Source organism: Anomaloglossus baeobatrachus, chromosome 5 (assembly GCF_048569485.1).
Source record: "Anomaloglossus baeobatrachus isolate aAnoBae1 chromosome 5, aAnoBae1.hap1, whole genome shotgun sequence".
NCBI classification, from domain to species: domain Eukaryota; kingdom Metazoa; phylum Chordata; class Amphibia; order Anura; family Aromobatidae; genus Anomaloglossus; species Anomaloglossus baeobatrachus.
This window is the reverse complement of record NC_134357.1, coordinates 8,375,598-8,393,484: the sequence shown is the minus strand read 5'-3', so window position 1 is coordinate 8,393,484 and position 17,887 is coordinate 8,375,598. Positions and strand designations below refer to the sequence as shown.

At 54.8% G+C, this 17,887-nt stretch overlaps 1 protein-coding gene across 1 annotated transcript in view; it reads right to left on the bottom strand.

The window, feature by feature from the left end:
* NRAP (nebulin related anchoring protein) overlaps positions 1-17,887 on the bottom strand; it is a 127,877-nt gene that overhangs the window by 77,511 nt on the left and 32,479 nt on the right. The window contains exons 9-11 of the mRNA XM_075348155.1: positions 10,943-11,038; positions 7,050-7,154; positions 4,930-5,046 (exon numbers count right to left, since the gene is read on the bottom strand). Of these exons, the coding sequence (XP_075204270.1) occupies positions 4,930-5,046; positions 7,050-7,154; positions 10,943-11,038 (318 nt within the window). The remainder of the gene's footprint in view (positions 1-4,929; positions 5,047-7,049; positions 7,155-10,942; positions 11,039-17,887) is intronic.

Below are 17,887 nucleotides of genomic sequence, written 5' to 3'. Positions count from 1 at the left end.
CAGGGGGCGCAGGGTCACTATGTAGCGAGGTGGGAAGCACAGGGTCACTATATGACGAGGTGGGAAGCACAGGGGGCGCAGGGTCACTATATGGCGAGGTGGGAATCACAGGGGGCGCAGGGTCATTATATGGCGAGGTGGGAATCACAGGGGGCGCAGGGTCACCATATGGCGAGGTGGGAAGCACAGGGGGCGCAGGGTCACTATATGGTGAGGCGGGAAGCACAGGGGGCGCAGGGTCACTATATAGCGAGTTGGGAATCACAGGGGTCGCAGGGTCACTATATAGCGAGGTGGGAAGCGCAGGGTCACTATATAGCGAGGTGGGAATCACAGGGGGTGCAGGGTCACTATATGGCGAGGTGGGAATCACATGGGGCGCAGGGTCACTGTATGGCGAGATGGGAATCACAGGGGGCGCAGGGTCACTATATGGCGAGGTGGGAATCACAGGGGGCGCAGGGTCACTATATAGCGAAGTGGGAATCACAGGGGGGAGCAGGGTCACTATATGGCGAGGTGGGAATCACAGGGGTCGCAGGGTCACTATATAGCGAGGTGGGAATCACAGGGGGCGCAGGGTCACTATATGGCGACGTGGGAATCACAGGGGGCACAGGGTCACTATATGGGGAGGTGGGAAGCACAGGGTCACTATATGACGAGGTGGGAAGCACAGGGGGCGCAGGGTCATTATATGGCGAGGTGGGAATCACAGGGGGCGCAGGGTCACTATATGGCGAGGTGGGAATCACAGGGGGCGCAGGGTCACTATATGGCGAGGTGGGAAGCACAGGGGGCGCAGGGTCACTATATGGCGAGGTGGGAATCACAGGGGGCGCAGGGTCACTATATGGCGAGGTGGGAATCACAGGGGGCGCAGGGTCACTATATAGCGAGGTGGGAATCACAGGGGGCGCAGGGTCACTATATAGCGAGGTGGGAATTACAGGGGGCGCAGGGTCACTATATAGCGAGGTGGGAATCACAGGGGGCGCAGGGTCACTATATGGCGAGGTGGGAATCACAGGGGGCGCAGGGTCACTATATAGCGAAGTGGAAATCACAGGGGGCGCAGGGTCACTATATGGCGAGGTGGGAAGCACAGGGGGCGCAGGGTCACTATATGGCGAGGTGGGAATCACAGGGGGCGCAGGGTCACTATATAGCGAGGTGGGAATCACAGGGGGTGCAGGGTCACTATATAGCGAGGTGGGAAGCACAGGGTCACTATATAGCGAGGTGGGAATCACAGGGGGCGCAGGGTCACTATATGGCGAGGTGGGAATCACAGGGGGCGCAGGGTCACTATATGGCGACGTGGGAATCACAGGGGGCACAGGGTCACTATATGGGGAGGTGGGAAGCACAGGGTCACTATATGACGAGGTGGGAAGCACAGGGGGCGCAGGGTCATTATATGGCGAGGTGGGAATCACAGGGGGCGCAGGGTCACTATATGGCGAGGTGGGAATCACAGGGGGCGCAGGGTCACTATATGGCGAGGTGGGAAGCACAGGGGGCGCAGGGTCACTATATGGCGAGGTGGGAATCACAGGGGGCGCAGGGTCACTATATGGCGAGGTGGGAATCACAGGGGGCGCAGGGTCACTATATAGCGAGGTGGGAATCACAGGGGGCGCAGGGTCACTATATAGCGAGGTGGGAATTACAGGGGGCGCAGGGTCACTATATAGCGAGGTGGGAATCACAGGGGGCGCAGGGTCACTATATGGCGAGGTGGGAATCACAGGGGGCGCAGGGTCACTATATAGCGAAGTGGAAATCACAGGGGGCGCAGGGTCACTATATGGCGAGGTGGGAAGCACAGGGGGCACAGGGTCACTATATGGCGAGGTGGGAATCACAGGGGGCGCAGGGTCACTATATGGCGAGGTGGGAATCACAGGGGGCGCAGGGTCACTATATAGCGAGGTGGGAATCACAGGGGGCGCAGGGTCACTATATAGCGAGGTGGGAATCACAGGGGGCGCAGGGTCACTATATAGCGAGGTGGGAATCACAGGGGGTGCAGGGTCACTATATGGCGAGGTGGGAATCACAGGGGGCGCAGGGTCACTATATAGCGAGGTGGGAATCACAGGGGGTGCAGGGTCACTATATAGCGAGGTGGGAAGCACAGGGTCACTATATAGCGAGGTGGGAATCACAGGGGGCGCAGGGTCACTATATGGCGAGGTGGGAATCACAGGGGGCGCAGGGTCACTATATGGCGAGGTGGGAATCACAGGGGGCGCAGGGTCACTATATAGCGAGGTGGGAATCACAGGGGGCGCAGGGTCACTATATAGCGAGGTGGGAATCACAGGGGGCGCAGGGTCACTATATAGCGAGGTGGGAATCACAGGGGGCGCAGGGTCACTATATAGCGAGGTGGGAAGCACAGGGGGCGCAGGGTCACTATATAGCGAGGTGGGAATCACAGGGGGCGCAGGGTCACTATATGGCGAGGTGGGAATCACAGGGGGCGCAGGGTCACTATATAGCGAGGTGGGAATCACAGGGGGCGCAGGGTCACTATATAGCGAAGTGGGAATCACAGGGGGGAGCAGGGTCACTATATGGCAAGGTGGGAATCACAGGGGTCGCAGGGTCACTATATAGCGAGGTGGGAATCACAGGGGGCGCAGGGTCACTATATGGGGAGGTGGGAAGCACAGGGTCACTATATGACGAGGTGGGAAGCACAGGGGGCGCAGGGTCACTATATGGTGAGGTGGGAATCACAGGGGGCGCAGGGTCACTATATGGCGAGATGGGAATCACAGGGGGCGCAGGGTCACTATATGGCGAGGTGGGAATCACAGGGGGCGCAGGGTCACTATATAGCGAAGTGGGAATCACAGGGGGGAGCAGGGTCACTATATGGCGAGGTGGGAATCACAGGGGTCGCAGGGTCACTATATAGCGAGGTGGGAATCACAGGGGGCACAGGGTCACTATATGGGGAGGTGGGAAGCACAGGGTCACTATATAACGAGGTGGGAAGCACAGGGGGCGCAGGGTCATTATATGGCGAGGTGGGAATCACAGGGGGCGCAGGGTCACTATATGGCGAGGTGGGAATCACAGGGAGCGCAGGGTCACTATATGGCGAGGTGGGAAGCACAGGGGGCGCAGGGTCACTATATGGTGAGGTGGGAAGCACAGGGGGCACAGGGGCACTATATAGCGAAGTGGGAAGCACAGGGGGCGCAGGGTCACTATATGGTGAGGTGGGAAGCACAGGGGGCACAGGGTCACTATATGGGGAGGTGGGAAGCACAGGGTCACTATATGACGAGGTGGGAAGCACAGGGGGCGCAGGGTCACTATATGGTGAGGTGGGAAGCACAGGGGGCGCAGGGTCACTATATGGCGAGGTGGGAAGCACAGGGGGCACAGGGGCACTATATAGCGAGGTGGGAAGCACAGGGGGCGCAGGGTCACTATATAGCGAGGTGGGAAGCACAGGGGGCACAGGGGCACTATATAGCGAGGTGGGAAGCACAGGGGGCGCAGGGTCACTATATAGCGAGGTGGGAAGCACAGGGGGCGCAGGGTCACTATATAGCGAGGTGGGAAGCACAGGGGGCGCAGGGTCAGTATATGACGAGGTGGGAAGCACAGGGGGCACAGGGGCACTATATAGCGAGGTGGGAAGCACAGGGGGCGCAGGGTCACTATATAGCGAGGTGGGAAGCACAGGGTCACTATATAGCGAGGTGGGAAGCACAGGGGGCGCAGGGTCACTATATAGCGAGGTGGGAAGCACAGGGGGCTGTATATGGAGAGCTGGTCAGTGATACGCAGTCTGTGCTGGATGTGATCAGTAAGGGCCACTAGATCTCATGGAGGAGTGGGCCCCGTGTGATGGGCCCCGTGTGATGGGCCCCGTGTGATGGGCCCCGTGTGATGGGCTCCGTGTGATGGGCCCCGTGTGATGGGCCCCGTGTGATGGGCCCCGTGTGATGGGCCCCGTGTGATGGGCTCCGTGTGATGGGCCCCGCGTGATGGGCTCCGGGCTCCGTGTGATGGGCTCCGTGTGATGGGCCCCGTGTGATGGGCCCCGTGTGATGGGCCCCGTGTGATGGGCCCCGTGTGATGGGCCCCGTGTGATGGGCTCCGTGTGATGGGCCCCGTGTGATGGGCCCCGTGTGATGGGCCCCGTGTGATGGGCCCCGTGTGATGGGCTCCGTGTGATGGGCCCCGTGTGATGGGCCCCGTGTGATGGGCCCCGTGTGAGGGGCTCCGTGTGATGGGCCCCGCGTGATGGGCTCCGGGCTCCGTGTGATGGGCTCCGTGTGATGGGCCCCGTGTGATGGGCCCCGTGTGATGGGCCCCGTGTGATGGGCCCCGTGTGATGGGCCCCGTGTGATGGGCTCCGTGTGATGGGCCCCGTGTGATGGGCCCCGTGTGATGGGCCCCGTGTGATGGGCCCCGCGTGATGGGCCCCGCGTGATGGGCCCCGCGTGATGGGCCCCGCGTGATGGGCTCCGGGCTCCGTGTGATGGGCTCCGTGTGATGGGCCCCGTGTGATGGGCCCCGTGTGATGGGCCCCGTGTGATGGGCCCCGTGTGATGGGCTCCGTGTGATGGGCCCCGTGTGATGGGCCCCGTGTGATGGGCCCCGTGTGATGGGCCCCATGTGATGGGCTCCGTGTCATGGGCCCCGTGTGATGGGCCCCGTGTGATGGGCCCCGTGTGATGGGCCCCGTGTGATGGGCTCCGTGTGATGGGCCCCGTGTGATGGGCCCCGTGTGATGGGCCCCATGTGATGGGCTCCGTGTCATGGGCCCCGTGTGATGGGCCCCGTGTGATGGGCCCCGTGTGATGGGCCCCGTGTGATGGGCTCCGTGTGATGGGCTCCGTGTGATGGGCCCCGTGTGATGGGCCCCGTGTGATGGGCCCCTGATACCCGGGGTCTCACCTCACTGACGAGTTTGTTCACGTTCTGGGCCTGTTTCAGTGCCAGGTTCTCCTCTGCCGCCAGCGTGTGGTACTGCGCAGCGCCCCGCATCCTGCACAGGTCCTTCTTATATTTAATCTGAAATACATCCAGAAACCATGGAAGCATTTATTACATATACAGAGAGGAACAATCCATTCATACATGCACCTACAGACCATACATCACTCATACATACACCTACCGACCATACATCACTCATACATACACCTACCGACCATACATCACTCATACATACACCTACAGACCATACATCACTCATACATACACCTACAGACCATACATCACTCATACATACACCTACAGACCATACATCACTCATACATACACCTACCGACCATACATCACTCATACATACACCTACAGACCATACATCACTCATACATACACCTACAGACCATACATCACTCATACATACACCTACAGACCATACATCACTCATACATACACCTACCGACCATACATCACTCATACATACACCTACAGACCATACATCACTCATACATACACCTACCGACCATACATCACTCATACATACACCTACAGACCATACATCACTCATACATACACCTACAGACCATACATCACTCATACATACACCTACAGACCATACATCACTCATACATACACCTACCGACCATACATCACTCATACATACACCTACAGACCATACATCACTCATACATACACCTACAGACCATACATCACTCATACATACACCTACAGACCATACATCACTCATACATACTGCACATGCTCCATACATCACTCATACATACATGCTCCATACATCAGTCATACATGCACCTACAGACCATACATCACACATACATACATGCTCCATACATCACTCATACATACAGCTACAGTCCATATATCACACATACATGCATGCTCCATACATCACTCATACATACAGCTACAGTCCATATATCCCACATACATGCATGCTCCATACATCACTCATACATACATGTATACTCCATATATCAGTCATACATACATGCATACTCCATATATCAGTCATACATACATGCATGCTCCATATATCAGTCATACATACATGCATGCTCCATATATCAGTCATACATACATGCATGCTCCATATATCAGTCATACATACATGCATGCTCCATATATCAGTCATACATACATGCATGCTCCATATATCAGTCATACATACATGCATGCTCCATATATCAGTCATACATACATGCATGCTCCATATATCAGTCATACATACATGCATGTTCCATGAACCTGTCATACATACACCCTTCCTCCATACATCAGTCATACATACACCCATCCTCCATACATCAGTCATACATGCACTCATCCTCCATACATCAGTCATACATGCACTCATCCTCCATACATCAGTCATACATACACCCATCCTCCATACATCAGTCATACATACACCCATCCTCCATACATCACTCATACATACACCCATCCTCCATACATCACTCATACATACACCCATCCTCCGTACATCAGTCATACATGCACTCATCCTCCATACATCACTCATACATACACCCATCCTCCATACATCACTCATACATACACCCATCCTCCATACATCACTCATACATACACCCATCCTCCGTACATCAGTCATACATGCACTCATCCTCCATACATCACTTATACATACATGCATGCTCCATATATCAGTCATACATACATGCATGTTCCATGAACCTGTCATACATACACCCATCCTCCATACATCAGTCATACATACACCCATCCTCCATACATCAGTCATACATGCACTCATCCTCCATACATCAGTCATACATGCACTCATCCTCCATACATCAGTCATACATACACCCATCCTCCATACATCAGTCATACATACACCCATCCTCCATACATCACTCATACATACACCCATCCTCCGTACATCAGTCATACATGCACTCATCCTCCATACATCACTTATACATACATGCATGCTCCATTAACCTGTCATACATACACCCATCCTCCGTACATCAGTCATACATACACCCAGCCTCCGTACATCACTCATACACATCTCCCCTACCCCTGACCCCAATACTCACATCACTGGCGATGTCATTGGCCTTTTTGGCGCTGAGATAAGCCGGGGTGATCATTGCTGGGAAGCTGCCCTTCCCCCGATATTCCACCAGATCCTCATCATATTCCTGCCCCAGAAGATGCAGCGCATATAAGAGGTAACATTACAATGCGAGTGACGCTGAGATCTATAGACATATAATGTATCTGCCCCACGTATATAGTGGATCTGCCCCACGTATATAGTGGATATGCCCCACGTATATAGTGTATCTGCCCCACATATATAGTGTATCTGCCCCACATATATAGGGGATCAGCCCCACATATATAGGGGATCAGCCCCACATATATAGTGTATCTGCCCCACATATATAGGGGATCAGCCCCACATATATAGTGTATCTGCCCCACATATATAGTGTATCTGCCCCACATATATAGGGGATCAGCCCCACATATATAGTGTATCTGCCCCATATATAGGGTATCTGCCCCACATATATAGGGTATCTGCCCCACATATATAGTGTATCTGCCCCACATATATAGGGGATCAGCCCCACATATATAGTGTATCTGCCCCACATATATAGGGTATCTGCCCCACATATATAGTGTATCTGCCCCACATATATAGTGTATCTGCCCCACATATATAGTGTATCTGCCCCACATATATAGGGGATCAGCCCCACATATATAGTGTATCTGCCCCACATATATAGTGTATCTGCCCCACATATATAGGGGATCAGCCCCACATATATAGTGTATCTGCCCCACATATATAGGGGATCAGCCCCACATATATAGTGTATCTGCCCCACATATATAGTGTATCTGCCCCACATATATAGGGGATCAGCCCCACATATATAGTGTATCTGCCCCACATATATAGGGTATCTGCCCCACATATATAGTGTATCTGCCCCACATATATAGTGTATCTGCCCCACATATATAGTGTATCTGCCCCACATATATAGGGGATCAGCCCCACATATATAGTGTATCTGCCCCACATATATAGGGGATCAGCCCCACATATATAGTGGATCAGCCCCACATATATAGTGGATGAGCCCCACGTATATAGTGGATCAGCCCCACGTATATAGTGGATCAGCCCCACGTATATAGTGGATCAGCCCCACGTATATAGTGGATCTGCCCCACGTATATAGTGGATCTGCCCCACGTATATAGTGGATCTGCCCCACATATATAGGGGATCAGCCCCACATATATAGTGTATCTGCCCCACATATATAGGGGATCAGCCTGACATATATAGTGTATCTGCCCCACGTATATAGTGTATCTACCCCACATATATAGTGTATCTACCCCACATATATAGTGTATCTGCCCCACATATATAGGGTATCTGCCCCACATATATAGTGTATCTGCCCCACATATATAGTGTATCTGCCCCACGTATATAGTGGATCAGCCCCACGTATATAGTGGATCTGCCCCACGTATATAGTGGATCTGCCCCACGTATATAGTGGATCTGCCCCACGTATATAGTGGATCTGCCCCACGTATATAATGGATCTCCCCCTTGTATATAATGGATCTGCCCCATGTATATAGTGGATCTGCCCCATGTATATAGTGGATCTGCCCCATGTATATAGTGGATCTGCCCCATGTATATAGTGGATCTGCCCCATGTATATAGTGGATCTGCCCCATGTATATAGTGGATCTGCCCCATATATATAATGGATCTGCCCCATATATATATATAATGGATCTGCCCCATTTAATATACCCAGGCTTCCCCAGAATCTCCTTTCTATAGTTACATTGTATTTCTCGGGTAATCGCACCGGATCGATACATAATTGCATTGAGAGAATATTTTACAATAACCGGTCAATAATACTAATAATCTGCTGACAGCGCCCTCTAGTGGTGGAATAGAAAGATACAACCAAGAGATCTAATGTGAAGGTAAATGTTCTGCTCTGACTTGTATGGAGATTTTACCTGCGTCAGGCGGTCCGGACCCCCTGTACTAATGACGGTCCGGACCCCCTGTACTAATGACGGTCCGGACCCCTGTACTAATGACGGTCCAGACCCCCTGTACTAATGACGGTCCGGACCCCCTGTACTAATGACGGTCCGGACCCCCTGTACTAATGACGGTCCGGACCCCCTGTACTAATGACGGTCCGGACCCCCTGTACTAATGACGGTCCGGACCCCTGTACTAATGACGGCCTGGACCCCCTGTACTAATGAAGGCCCAGACCCCTGTACTAATGACGGTCCGGACCCCTGTACTAATGACGGTCCGGACCCCTGTACTAATGACGGTCCGGACCCCTGTACTAATGACAGTCCGGACCCCCTGTACTAATGACGGTCCGGACCCCCTGTACTAATGACGGTCCGGACCCCTGTACTAATGACGGTCCAGACCCCTGTACTAATGACGGTCCGGACCCCCTGTACTAATGACGGTCTGGACCTCCTGTACTAATGACGGTCCGGACCCCTGTACTAATGACGGTCTGGACCCCTGTACTAATGACGGTCCGGACCCCTGTACTAATGACGGTCCGGACCCCTGTACTAATGACGGTCCGGACCCCTGTACTAATGACGGTCCTGACCCCTGTACTAATGACGGTCCGGACCCCTGTACTAATGACGGTCCGGACCCCCTGTACTAATGACGGTCCGGACCCCCTGTACTAATGACGGTCCGGACCCCCTGTACTAATGACGGTCCGGACCCCTGTACTAATGACGGCCTGGACCCACTGTACTAATGAAGGCCCAGACCCCTGTACTAATGATGGTCCAGACCCCCTGTACTAATGACGGTCCGGACCCCTGTACTAATGACGGTCCGGACCCCTGTACTAATGACGGTCCGGACCCCCTGTACTAATGACGGTCCGGACCCCCTGTACTAATGACGGTCCGGACCCCTGTACTAATGACGGTCCGGACCCCTGTACTAATGACGGTCCGGACCCCCTGTACTAATGACGGTCCGGACCTCCTGTACTAATGACGGTCCGGACCCCTGTACTAATGACGGTCCGGACCCCTGTACTAATGAAGGTCCGGACCCCTGTACTAATGACGGTCCGGACCCCTGTACTAATGACGGTCCGGACTCCTGTACTAATGACGGTCCGGACCCCTGTACTAATGACGGTCCGGACCCCTGTACTAATGACGGTCCGGACCCCTGTACTAATGACGGTCCGGGCCCCTGTACTAATGACGGTCCGGACCCCTGTACTAATGACGGTCCGGACCCCCTGTACTAATGACGGTCCGGACCCCTGTACTAATGACGGTCCGGACCCCTGTACTAATGACGGTCCAGACCCCCTGTACTAATGACGGCCCGGACCCCTGTACTAATGACGGTCCGGACCCCCTGTACTAATGACGGTCCGGACCCCTGTACTAATGACGGTCCGGACCCCTGTACTAATGACGGCCCGGACCCCTGTACTAATGACGGTCCGGACCCCCTGTACTAATGACGGTCCGGACGCCTGTACTAATGACGGTCCGGACCCCCTGTACTAATGACGGCCCGGACCCCTGTACTAATGACGGCCCAGACCCCTGTACTAATGACGGCCCGGACCCCTGTACTAATGACGGTCCGGACCCCCTGTACCAATGACGGCCCCTTTAGTAAATTGATAAGGGACTGTTGGGATTTGATATAACTGGATACATGGAATGACTGAGCGCCGCTCCTCTAGAGATGAACGCTCGTTTGATCACATAATGGGCTTTTAGCATCTTATCTAACATGCTGGAATCAGCCTTTGATTTTGGCGGGGTCCTGGGGGGCTGGGGTGATGGACGGGTGGGCGTGTGGTGTGACTGACAGCTCTGCACCTCTGTGTCTGGAGCATACCTGGCTCAGACGCTCCGTACTCTGTCTGCTGGAGGACACATCTGTTGCGCTTGTTTTACCCTTCATCTCCCTCTGATATCGCTGATGATATTTCACCTACCGCCGAGACAAAAAGGAGAATGAGACGACACAAGCTCCGAAATGCAGGACTCGTCATCACCGCAGCTGCCACAAAATACCGGCTATATGCTACTGGATATTTAATTACTGTATATTCCCCACCGCCCTGCAGGGGCTAAGATTACAGGGAGGATGATAAGGCGGTGGGCACTAGGGGCGTCACTGCCCGAAACCTGCAACATCAACCATTGAGAGTTCTGTGCCCCGATATCATCACAGAGATCCTGTATCCGGTCCCACAGTAGGGATCAATGATGAAACGGCTCTTAAGTCTTGTACTGATGATGTCTGCGTCCTGCTTGTCACCTTTTACTTTTGCCATTTATCTTTTTTTGATAAATTTTAAGGTCCCTTCTGTTACGCATGGCTGTGGGGTTCTCTTCTGTTACGCATGGCTGTGGGGTTCTCTTCTGTTACGCATGGCTGCGGGGGCCTCTTCTGTTACGCATGGCTGTGGGGTTCTCTTCTGTTACGCATGGCTGTGGGGTTCTCTTCTGTTACGCATGGCTGTGGGGTTCTCTTCTGTTACGCATGGCTGTGGGGTTCTCTTCTGTTACGCATGGCTGTGGGGTTCTCTCCTGTTACCGGTGGCTGCGGGGGCCTCTTCTGTTACGCATGGCTGCGGGGGCCTCTTCTGTTACCCGTGGCTGCGGAGGTCTCTTTTGTTACCCATAGCTGCGGGGGTCTCTTCTATTACCTGTGGCTGTGGGGTTCTCTTCTGTTACGCATGGCTGTGGGGGTCTCTTCTGTTACTCGTGGTTGCGGGGGTCTCTTCTGTTACCCATCGCTGCAGGAGTCTCTTCTGTTACCCATCGCTGCAGGGGTCTCTTCTGTTACCCGTGGCTGTGGGGGTCTGTTTTGTTACCCATGGCTGCAGGGGTCTCTTCTGTTACCTGTGGCTGTGGGGGTCTCTTCTATTACCTGTGGCTGCGGGGGTCTCTTCTGTTACCCGTGGCTGCGGGGGTCTCTTCTGTTACCCGTGGCTGCGGGGGTCTCTTCTGCCTCTTGTTTATTGTCTTTCTGGCTTCCTCAGTAACAATAGTACTGATTTGTGCCCATAATTGCTCAGGCTTTCTTTCATCCATGTCAACTTCAGGTATGTTGGTGAAACTGAAGTTGGTGTAACGCTCAGCGCCGGGGAAGGCGGTGAGTGGTAGTCAACCCACTGGACCACAGGGGGAACCCAAGTACCCTTTCGTTGGAGGGGCTTAACTAAGCGCCCTCCACGAGGCAGAATGCCAGGTGCCACTCACGGGGCAGTAAATGGGAATGTGGCAGCTGAGCGGAGCAAGGAGACAGCAGGAAAGGTGGACAGTCATAGACCAGATGGACACTGGCAGGACAAACCGGGCAGCACACAAGGCAGAGTGGCAGGTAATAAACTTCTGGCACAGGTCATCAGGCACAGGTCATCAGGCACAGGTCACCAGGCACAGGTCACCAGGCACAGGTCACCAGGCACAGGTCATCAGGCACAGGTCACCAGGCGCAGGTCATCAGGTGCAGGTCATCAGGCGCAGGTCATCAGGCGCAGGTCATCAGGCGCAGGTCATCAGGCGCAGGTCATCCGGCGCAGGTCATCAGGCGCAGGTCATCAGGCGCAGGTCATCAGACACAGGACATCAGGCACAGGTCATCAGGCACAGGACATCAGGCGCAGGTCATCAGGCACAGGTCATCAGGCACAGGTCACCAGGCGCAGGTCACCAGGCGCAGGTCATCAGGCGCAGGTCATCAGGCGCAGGTCATCAGGCGCAGGTCATCAGGCGCAGGTCATCCGGCGCAGGTCATCAGGCGCAGGTCATCAGACACAGGACATCAGGCACAGGTCATCAGGCACAGGACATCAGGCGCAGGTCATCAGGCACAGGTCATCAGGCACAGGACATCAGGCGCAGGTCATCAGGCACAGGGCATCAGGCACAGGTCATCAGGCACAGGACATCAGGCACAGGTCATCAGGCACAGGTCATCAGGCACAGGTCATCAGGCACAGGTCATCAGGCACAGGTCATCAGGCACAGGTCATCAGGCACAGGTCATCAGGCACAGGTCATCAGGCGCAGGTCATCAGGCGCAGGACATCAGGCGCAGGTCATCAGGCACAGGGCATCAGGCACAGGTCATCAGGCACAGGACATCAGGCACAGGTCATCAGGCACAGGTCATCAGGCACAGGTCATCAGGCACAGGTCATCAGGCACAGGACATCAGGCACAGGACATCAGGCACAGGACATCAGGCACAGGTCATCAGGCGCAGGTCATCAGGCGCAGGTCATCAGGCGCAGGACATCAGGCGCAGGTCATCAGGCACAGGTCATCAGGCGCAGGACATCAGGCGCAGGTCATCAGGCGCAGGTCATCAGGCGCAGGTCATCAGACACAGGACATCAGGCACAGGTCATCAGGCGCAGGACATCAGGCGAAGGTCATCAGGCGCAGGTCATCAGGCGCGGGTCATCAGGCGCAGGTCATCAGGCGCAGGTCATCAGGCGCAGGTCATCAGGCGCAGGTCATCAGGCGCAGGTCATCAGGCGTAGGTCATCAGGCGCAGGTCATCCGGCGCAGGTCATCAGGCGCAGGTCATCCGGCGCAGGTCATCCGGCGCAGGTCATCAGGCGCAGGTCATCAGGCGCAGGTCATCAGGCGCAGGTCATCAGGCGCAGGTCATCAGGCGCAGGTCATCAGGCACAGGTCATCAGGCACAGGACATCAGGCACAGGTCATCAGACACAGGTGCAGCCAGGACAGGACCTCAGGAGAAACTCCGGTCATCAGGGTCCAGGTCATAAGGCACGGACCACCAGACACGGGACATCAGGCAGAGGTGTAGACAGGACGGCTGAGGCAGACACGACGACAGGTGCAGGTGGGTATGAACTCTGGTGCAGGATACAGGCTGGTGCCAGGGAACAGACAGGACAGACACAGCAGAGCAGAACTGGTAGCATGGACCGGTGCTGGAGGCCGGAGCAGACAGACAGGACCAACACACAGCAAGGATCTGAATCCTAAAGCATTGCTCGGGCCCCTCACATCAGGGGAGGGAGCCTTAAATACCTGGCGCCTCCCAGTGATAGGCTGGGGACACCTTTGCAAGGTGCGCACAGTTCACCTTAAAAAGGGGCAGGAAGCATGCGTGTGTGCCCCCTAGGCTGGAGACCGGGAAACCCCGCGCAGCATCAAGGGTCCAGGCAGAAGCTGCGGACCAACACAAACTTGGGCAACTGAAGAGGGAGGGGGACAAGTCAGGGACGGCAATGAAGGGACGCAGAAGACCACACAACACATGGGTGGCTGTGTAAATAAGCAGAGAACCATGCAGCACGAGGATGGCTGTGCAGGAAAGAGACCGGGCCGCGACATGGCGCTTGGGAAGCCGGTGCTACAGTTGGACCCGACCTGTTGTCTTCTCCTCTTCTGCAGCTTGACTCTAATCTTTGCTGTGAAAAGTTCATGATGAGTTCCACATCAGCTCCTGTTTCCGTGTTAATGGTCAATGACTTCCATCTTTGTCGAACACATCCGCAGTCAATCTGTTTCTTAGGCTGTGTGCGCACTAGAAAAGTGATTTTTCTCAAGAAAATTTCTTGAGAAACTTCTGGGAGTTGAAGATTACCAAAACCGCGGGAAAAACGCATGTGTTTTTGCCACGATTTTGACGTGATTTTTGCCGCGGTTTTTCCGCAAGTTGGTCCCTGCGGGTTTTTTATGCTGTAACTGCAATAAATAATATAGATAATAGACAGATAATGGATAGAGGGGAAGATGGATAGAGAGATAGATAGATAGATAGATAGATAGATGAGAAAGACCTATATAATGCCCCACCCCCCTGCATATTCTAAGCTGGCACCCTTTAGTGACTTTAATGTGGCACTAAAGGGTGCCTAGCCTTGTATTTAGCCAAAAAATAAATAAATAATTAAAAAAAAAATGACGTGAGGTCCCCCCATCTTTTGTAACCAGCTAGGGTAAAGCAGACGGCTGCAGCCTGCAGACCACAGCTGGCAGCTTCATCTTGGCTGGTAATCCAAAACAGAGGGCACCCCACGCTGTTATTTTATATTAAATAAATAATTTAAAACAAAAAACGTGGGGTCCCCCCCCAAATTGGATCACCAGCCAAGGTAAAGCGGACAGCTGGGGTCTGATATTCTCAGACTAGGGAGGTCCATGGTTATTGGACACTCCCCAGCCTAAAAATAGCAGGCTGCAGCCACCCCAGAAGTGGCGCATCCATTAGACGTGCCAATCCTGGCGCTTCGCCCCAACTCATCCCGTTGCCCTGGTGCGGTGGCAAATAGGGTAATATATGGGGTTGATGCCAGATGTGTAATGTCACCTGGCATCAAGCCCTGGTGTTAGCTATGTCGGGCGTCTATCAGATACCCGACATCACCAACCCAGTCAGTAATAAATAAAAAATAGACAACAAAAAAAGTTTTATTTGAAAAAATACTCCCCAAAACATTCCCTCTTTCACCAATTTATTGACAAGAACAATCAAATCCGGGTCCGGCGTAATCCAATAAGGGGGTCCCACGGCGATCCATACCATAGTCACTGTCCCAGTCAATGAAGAACAGAATGTTCCCCATTGGCTGGGAGAGCCGTGTAGTGACCTGAGCTAACATCAATACGTCAGCCCAGGTCACTGCATGGGATGACGAGCGCTGCTTCAGGAGGATAGATGAGATTACCTGCTGTGATGATCTCCTGCACTGGTGACGTCAGCGCTGTCACTGCCTTCTATGCCCGCCGCGTTCTGAGCAGTATCGCGAGAGCCCGTGACGTCACCGGACTGCGGGCATAGACGGCAGTGACTGCGGTGACGTCAGGAGGCAGGAGATCGTCACCGCAGGTAATGATCTCATCTCACCTCCTGACAGCAGCGCTCGGCATCCCTGCGGCTACACGCACTGCTGAGTGTCAGTGTCTGCCTGCGCTGCAGCGTGACAAGCTACTGATACTGCGGGCAGACACTGACACTGCTGTGCTAGCAGTGGTGGGGCTGGAGCGGGACACAGACTGCACGGGCACCCGCCGGACGTCACATGGAAGTGCTTCTGTGCGGCGTCCAGGGAGTGTGATGTGTGTGTTTACTCTGCTCCGCTTCCTCTTCTGTCATAATGACATCACTTCCTGCAAAACGCAGGCAGCGATGAGCATTCCCGCAGGTAAATTGCAGCTATACCGGGGGTATTCCGCACATCATTTCCTACCTGCGGTATACCCCCGGAATTTCGTGATTACATTACAGTGAATGGAGTGAAATTCCGGGGGTATTCTGCAGCTACCTGCCGAAAAGAAGTGACAGGCACATTCTCTCAAGAAAATCTTCACAAAGAATTTTCTTGAGAAAAAAACGCAGCGTGCGCACAGATATTTTTTTTTCCCATAGGTTTTGCTGGGAAATGTCTGCAGAAAGATCACAAACATTTCTCAAGAAATTTCCGCAGCAAAACCGCGGGTAAAAATGACCTAGTGCGCACAGGGCCTTATAGTCCCAATCTATGATGTCCAGGTGTAAAGTCTCCGTTTGTGATTTTGGAAGAAAGTAAAGTATTCATGATAGGAAAGTGAATGAATTCTCCTCCAGCCTCGACTCGTCCACATCCAAAGCTTCCAAAGACAAATCCATGTTTGGCTCCTTCAGTCTCTGATGATAATGGGGAAGTCTTGATTTGGTATCTTGATGGTAGAATAGTCCATTGTCCTCCTCCTCCTCCTCCTCCGCAGCCTCCTCCTCCTCCTCCTCCTCCGCAGCCTCCTCCTCCTCCTCCACAGCCTCCTCCTCCTCCTCCTCCGCAGCCTCCTCCTCCTCCTCTGCAGCCTCCGCAGCAGCAGCAGCAGCAGCCTCCTCCTCCTCCTCCGCAGCCTCCTCCTCCTCTGCAGCCTCCTCCTCCTCCTCTGCAGCCTCCTCCTCCTCCTCCGCAGCCTCCTCCTCCTCCTCTGCAGCCTCCTCCTCCTCCGCAGCCTCCTCCTCCTCCTCCTCCTCCGCAGCCTCCTCCTCCTCCTCCTCTGCAGCCTCCTCCTCCTCCTCCGCAGCCTCCTCCTCCTCCTCCTCCGCAGCCTCCTCCTCCTCCGCAGCCTCCTCCGCAGCCTCCTCCTCCGCAGCCTCCTCCGCAGCCTCCTCCTCCGCAGCCTCCTCCTCGGCAGCCTCTTCCTCCTCCACAGCCTCCTCCTCCTCCTCCGCAGCCTCCTCCTCCTCCTCCTCTGCAGCCTCCGCAGCAGCAGCAGCAGCAGCCTCCTCCTCCTCCTCCGCAGCCTCCTCCTCCTCCTCCTCCTCTGCAGCCTCCTCCTCCTCCTCCGCAGCCTCCTCCTCCTCCTCCGCAGCCTCCTCCTCCTCCGCAGCCTCCTCCGCAGCCTCCTCCTCCGCAGCCTCCTCCGCAGCCTCCTCCTCGGCAGCCTCCTCCTCGGCAGCCTCTTCCTCCTCCACAGCCTCCTCCTCCTCCTCCGCAGCCTCCTCCTCCTCCTCCTCTGCAGCCTCCGCAGCAGCAGCAGCAGCCTCCTCCTCCTCCTCCGCAGCCTCCTCCTCCTCCTCCTCCTCCTCCTCTGCAGCCTCCTCCTCCTCCTCCGCAGCCTCCTCCTCCTCCTCCGCAGCCTCCTCCTCCTCCGCAGCCTCCTCCTCCTCCTCCTCCGCAGCAGCAGCCTCCTCCTCCGCAGCCTCCTCCTCCGCAGCCTCCTCCTCCGCAGCCTCCTCCTCGGCAGCCTCCTCCTCCTCCTCCTCCTCGGCAGCCTCCGTTGTTAGTGTATAGACGTTTATGTCTGTGACAAGGATGGCGCTCCTTGTAGTCGTATGGAGATGCCTCCATCACTG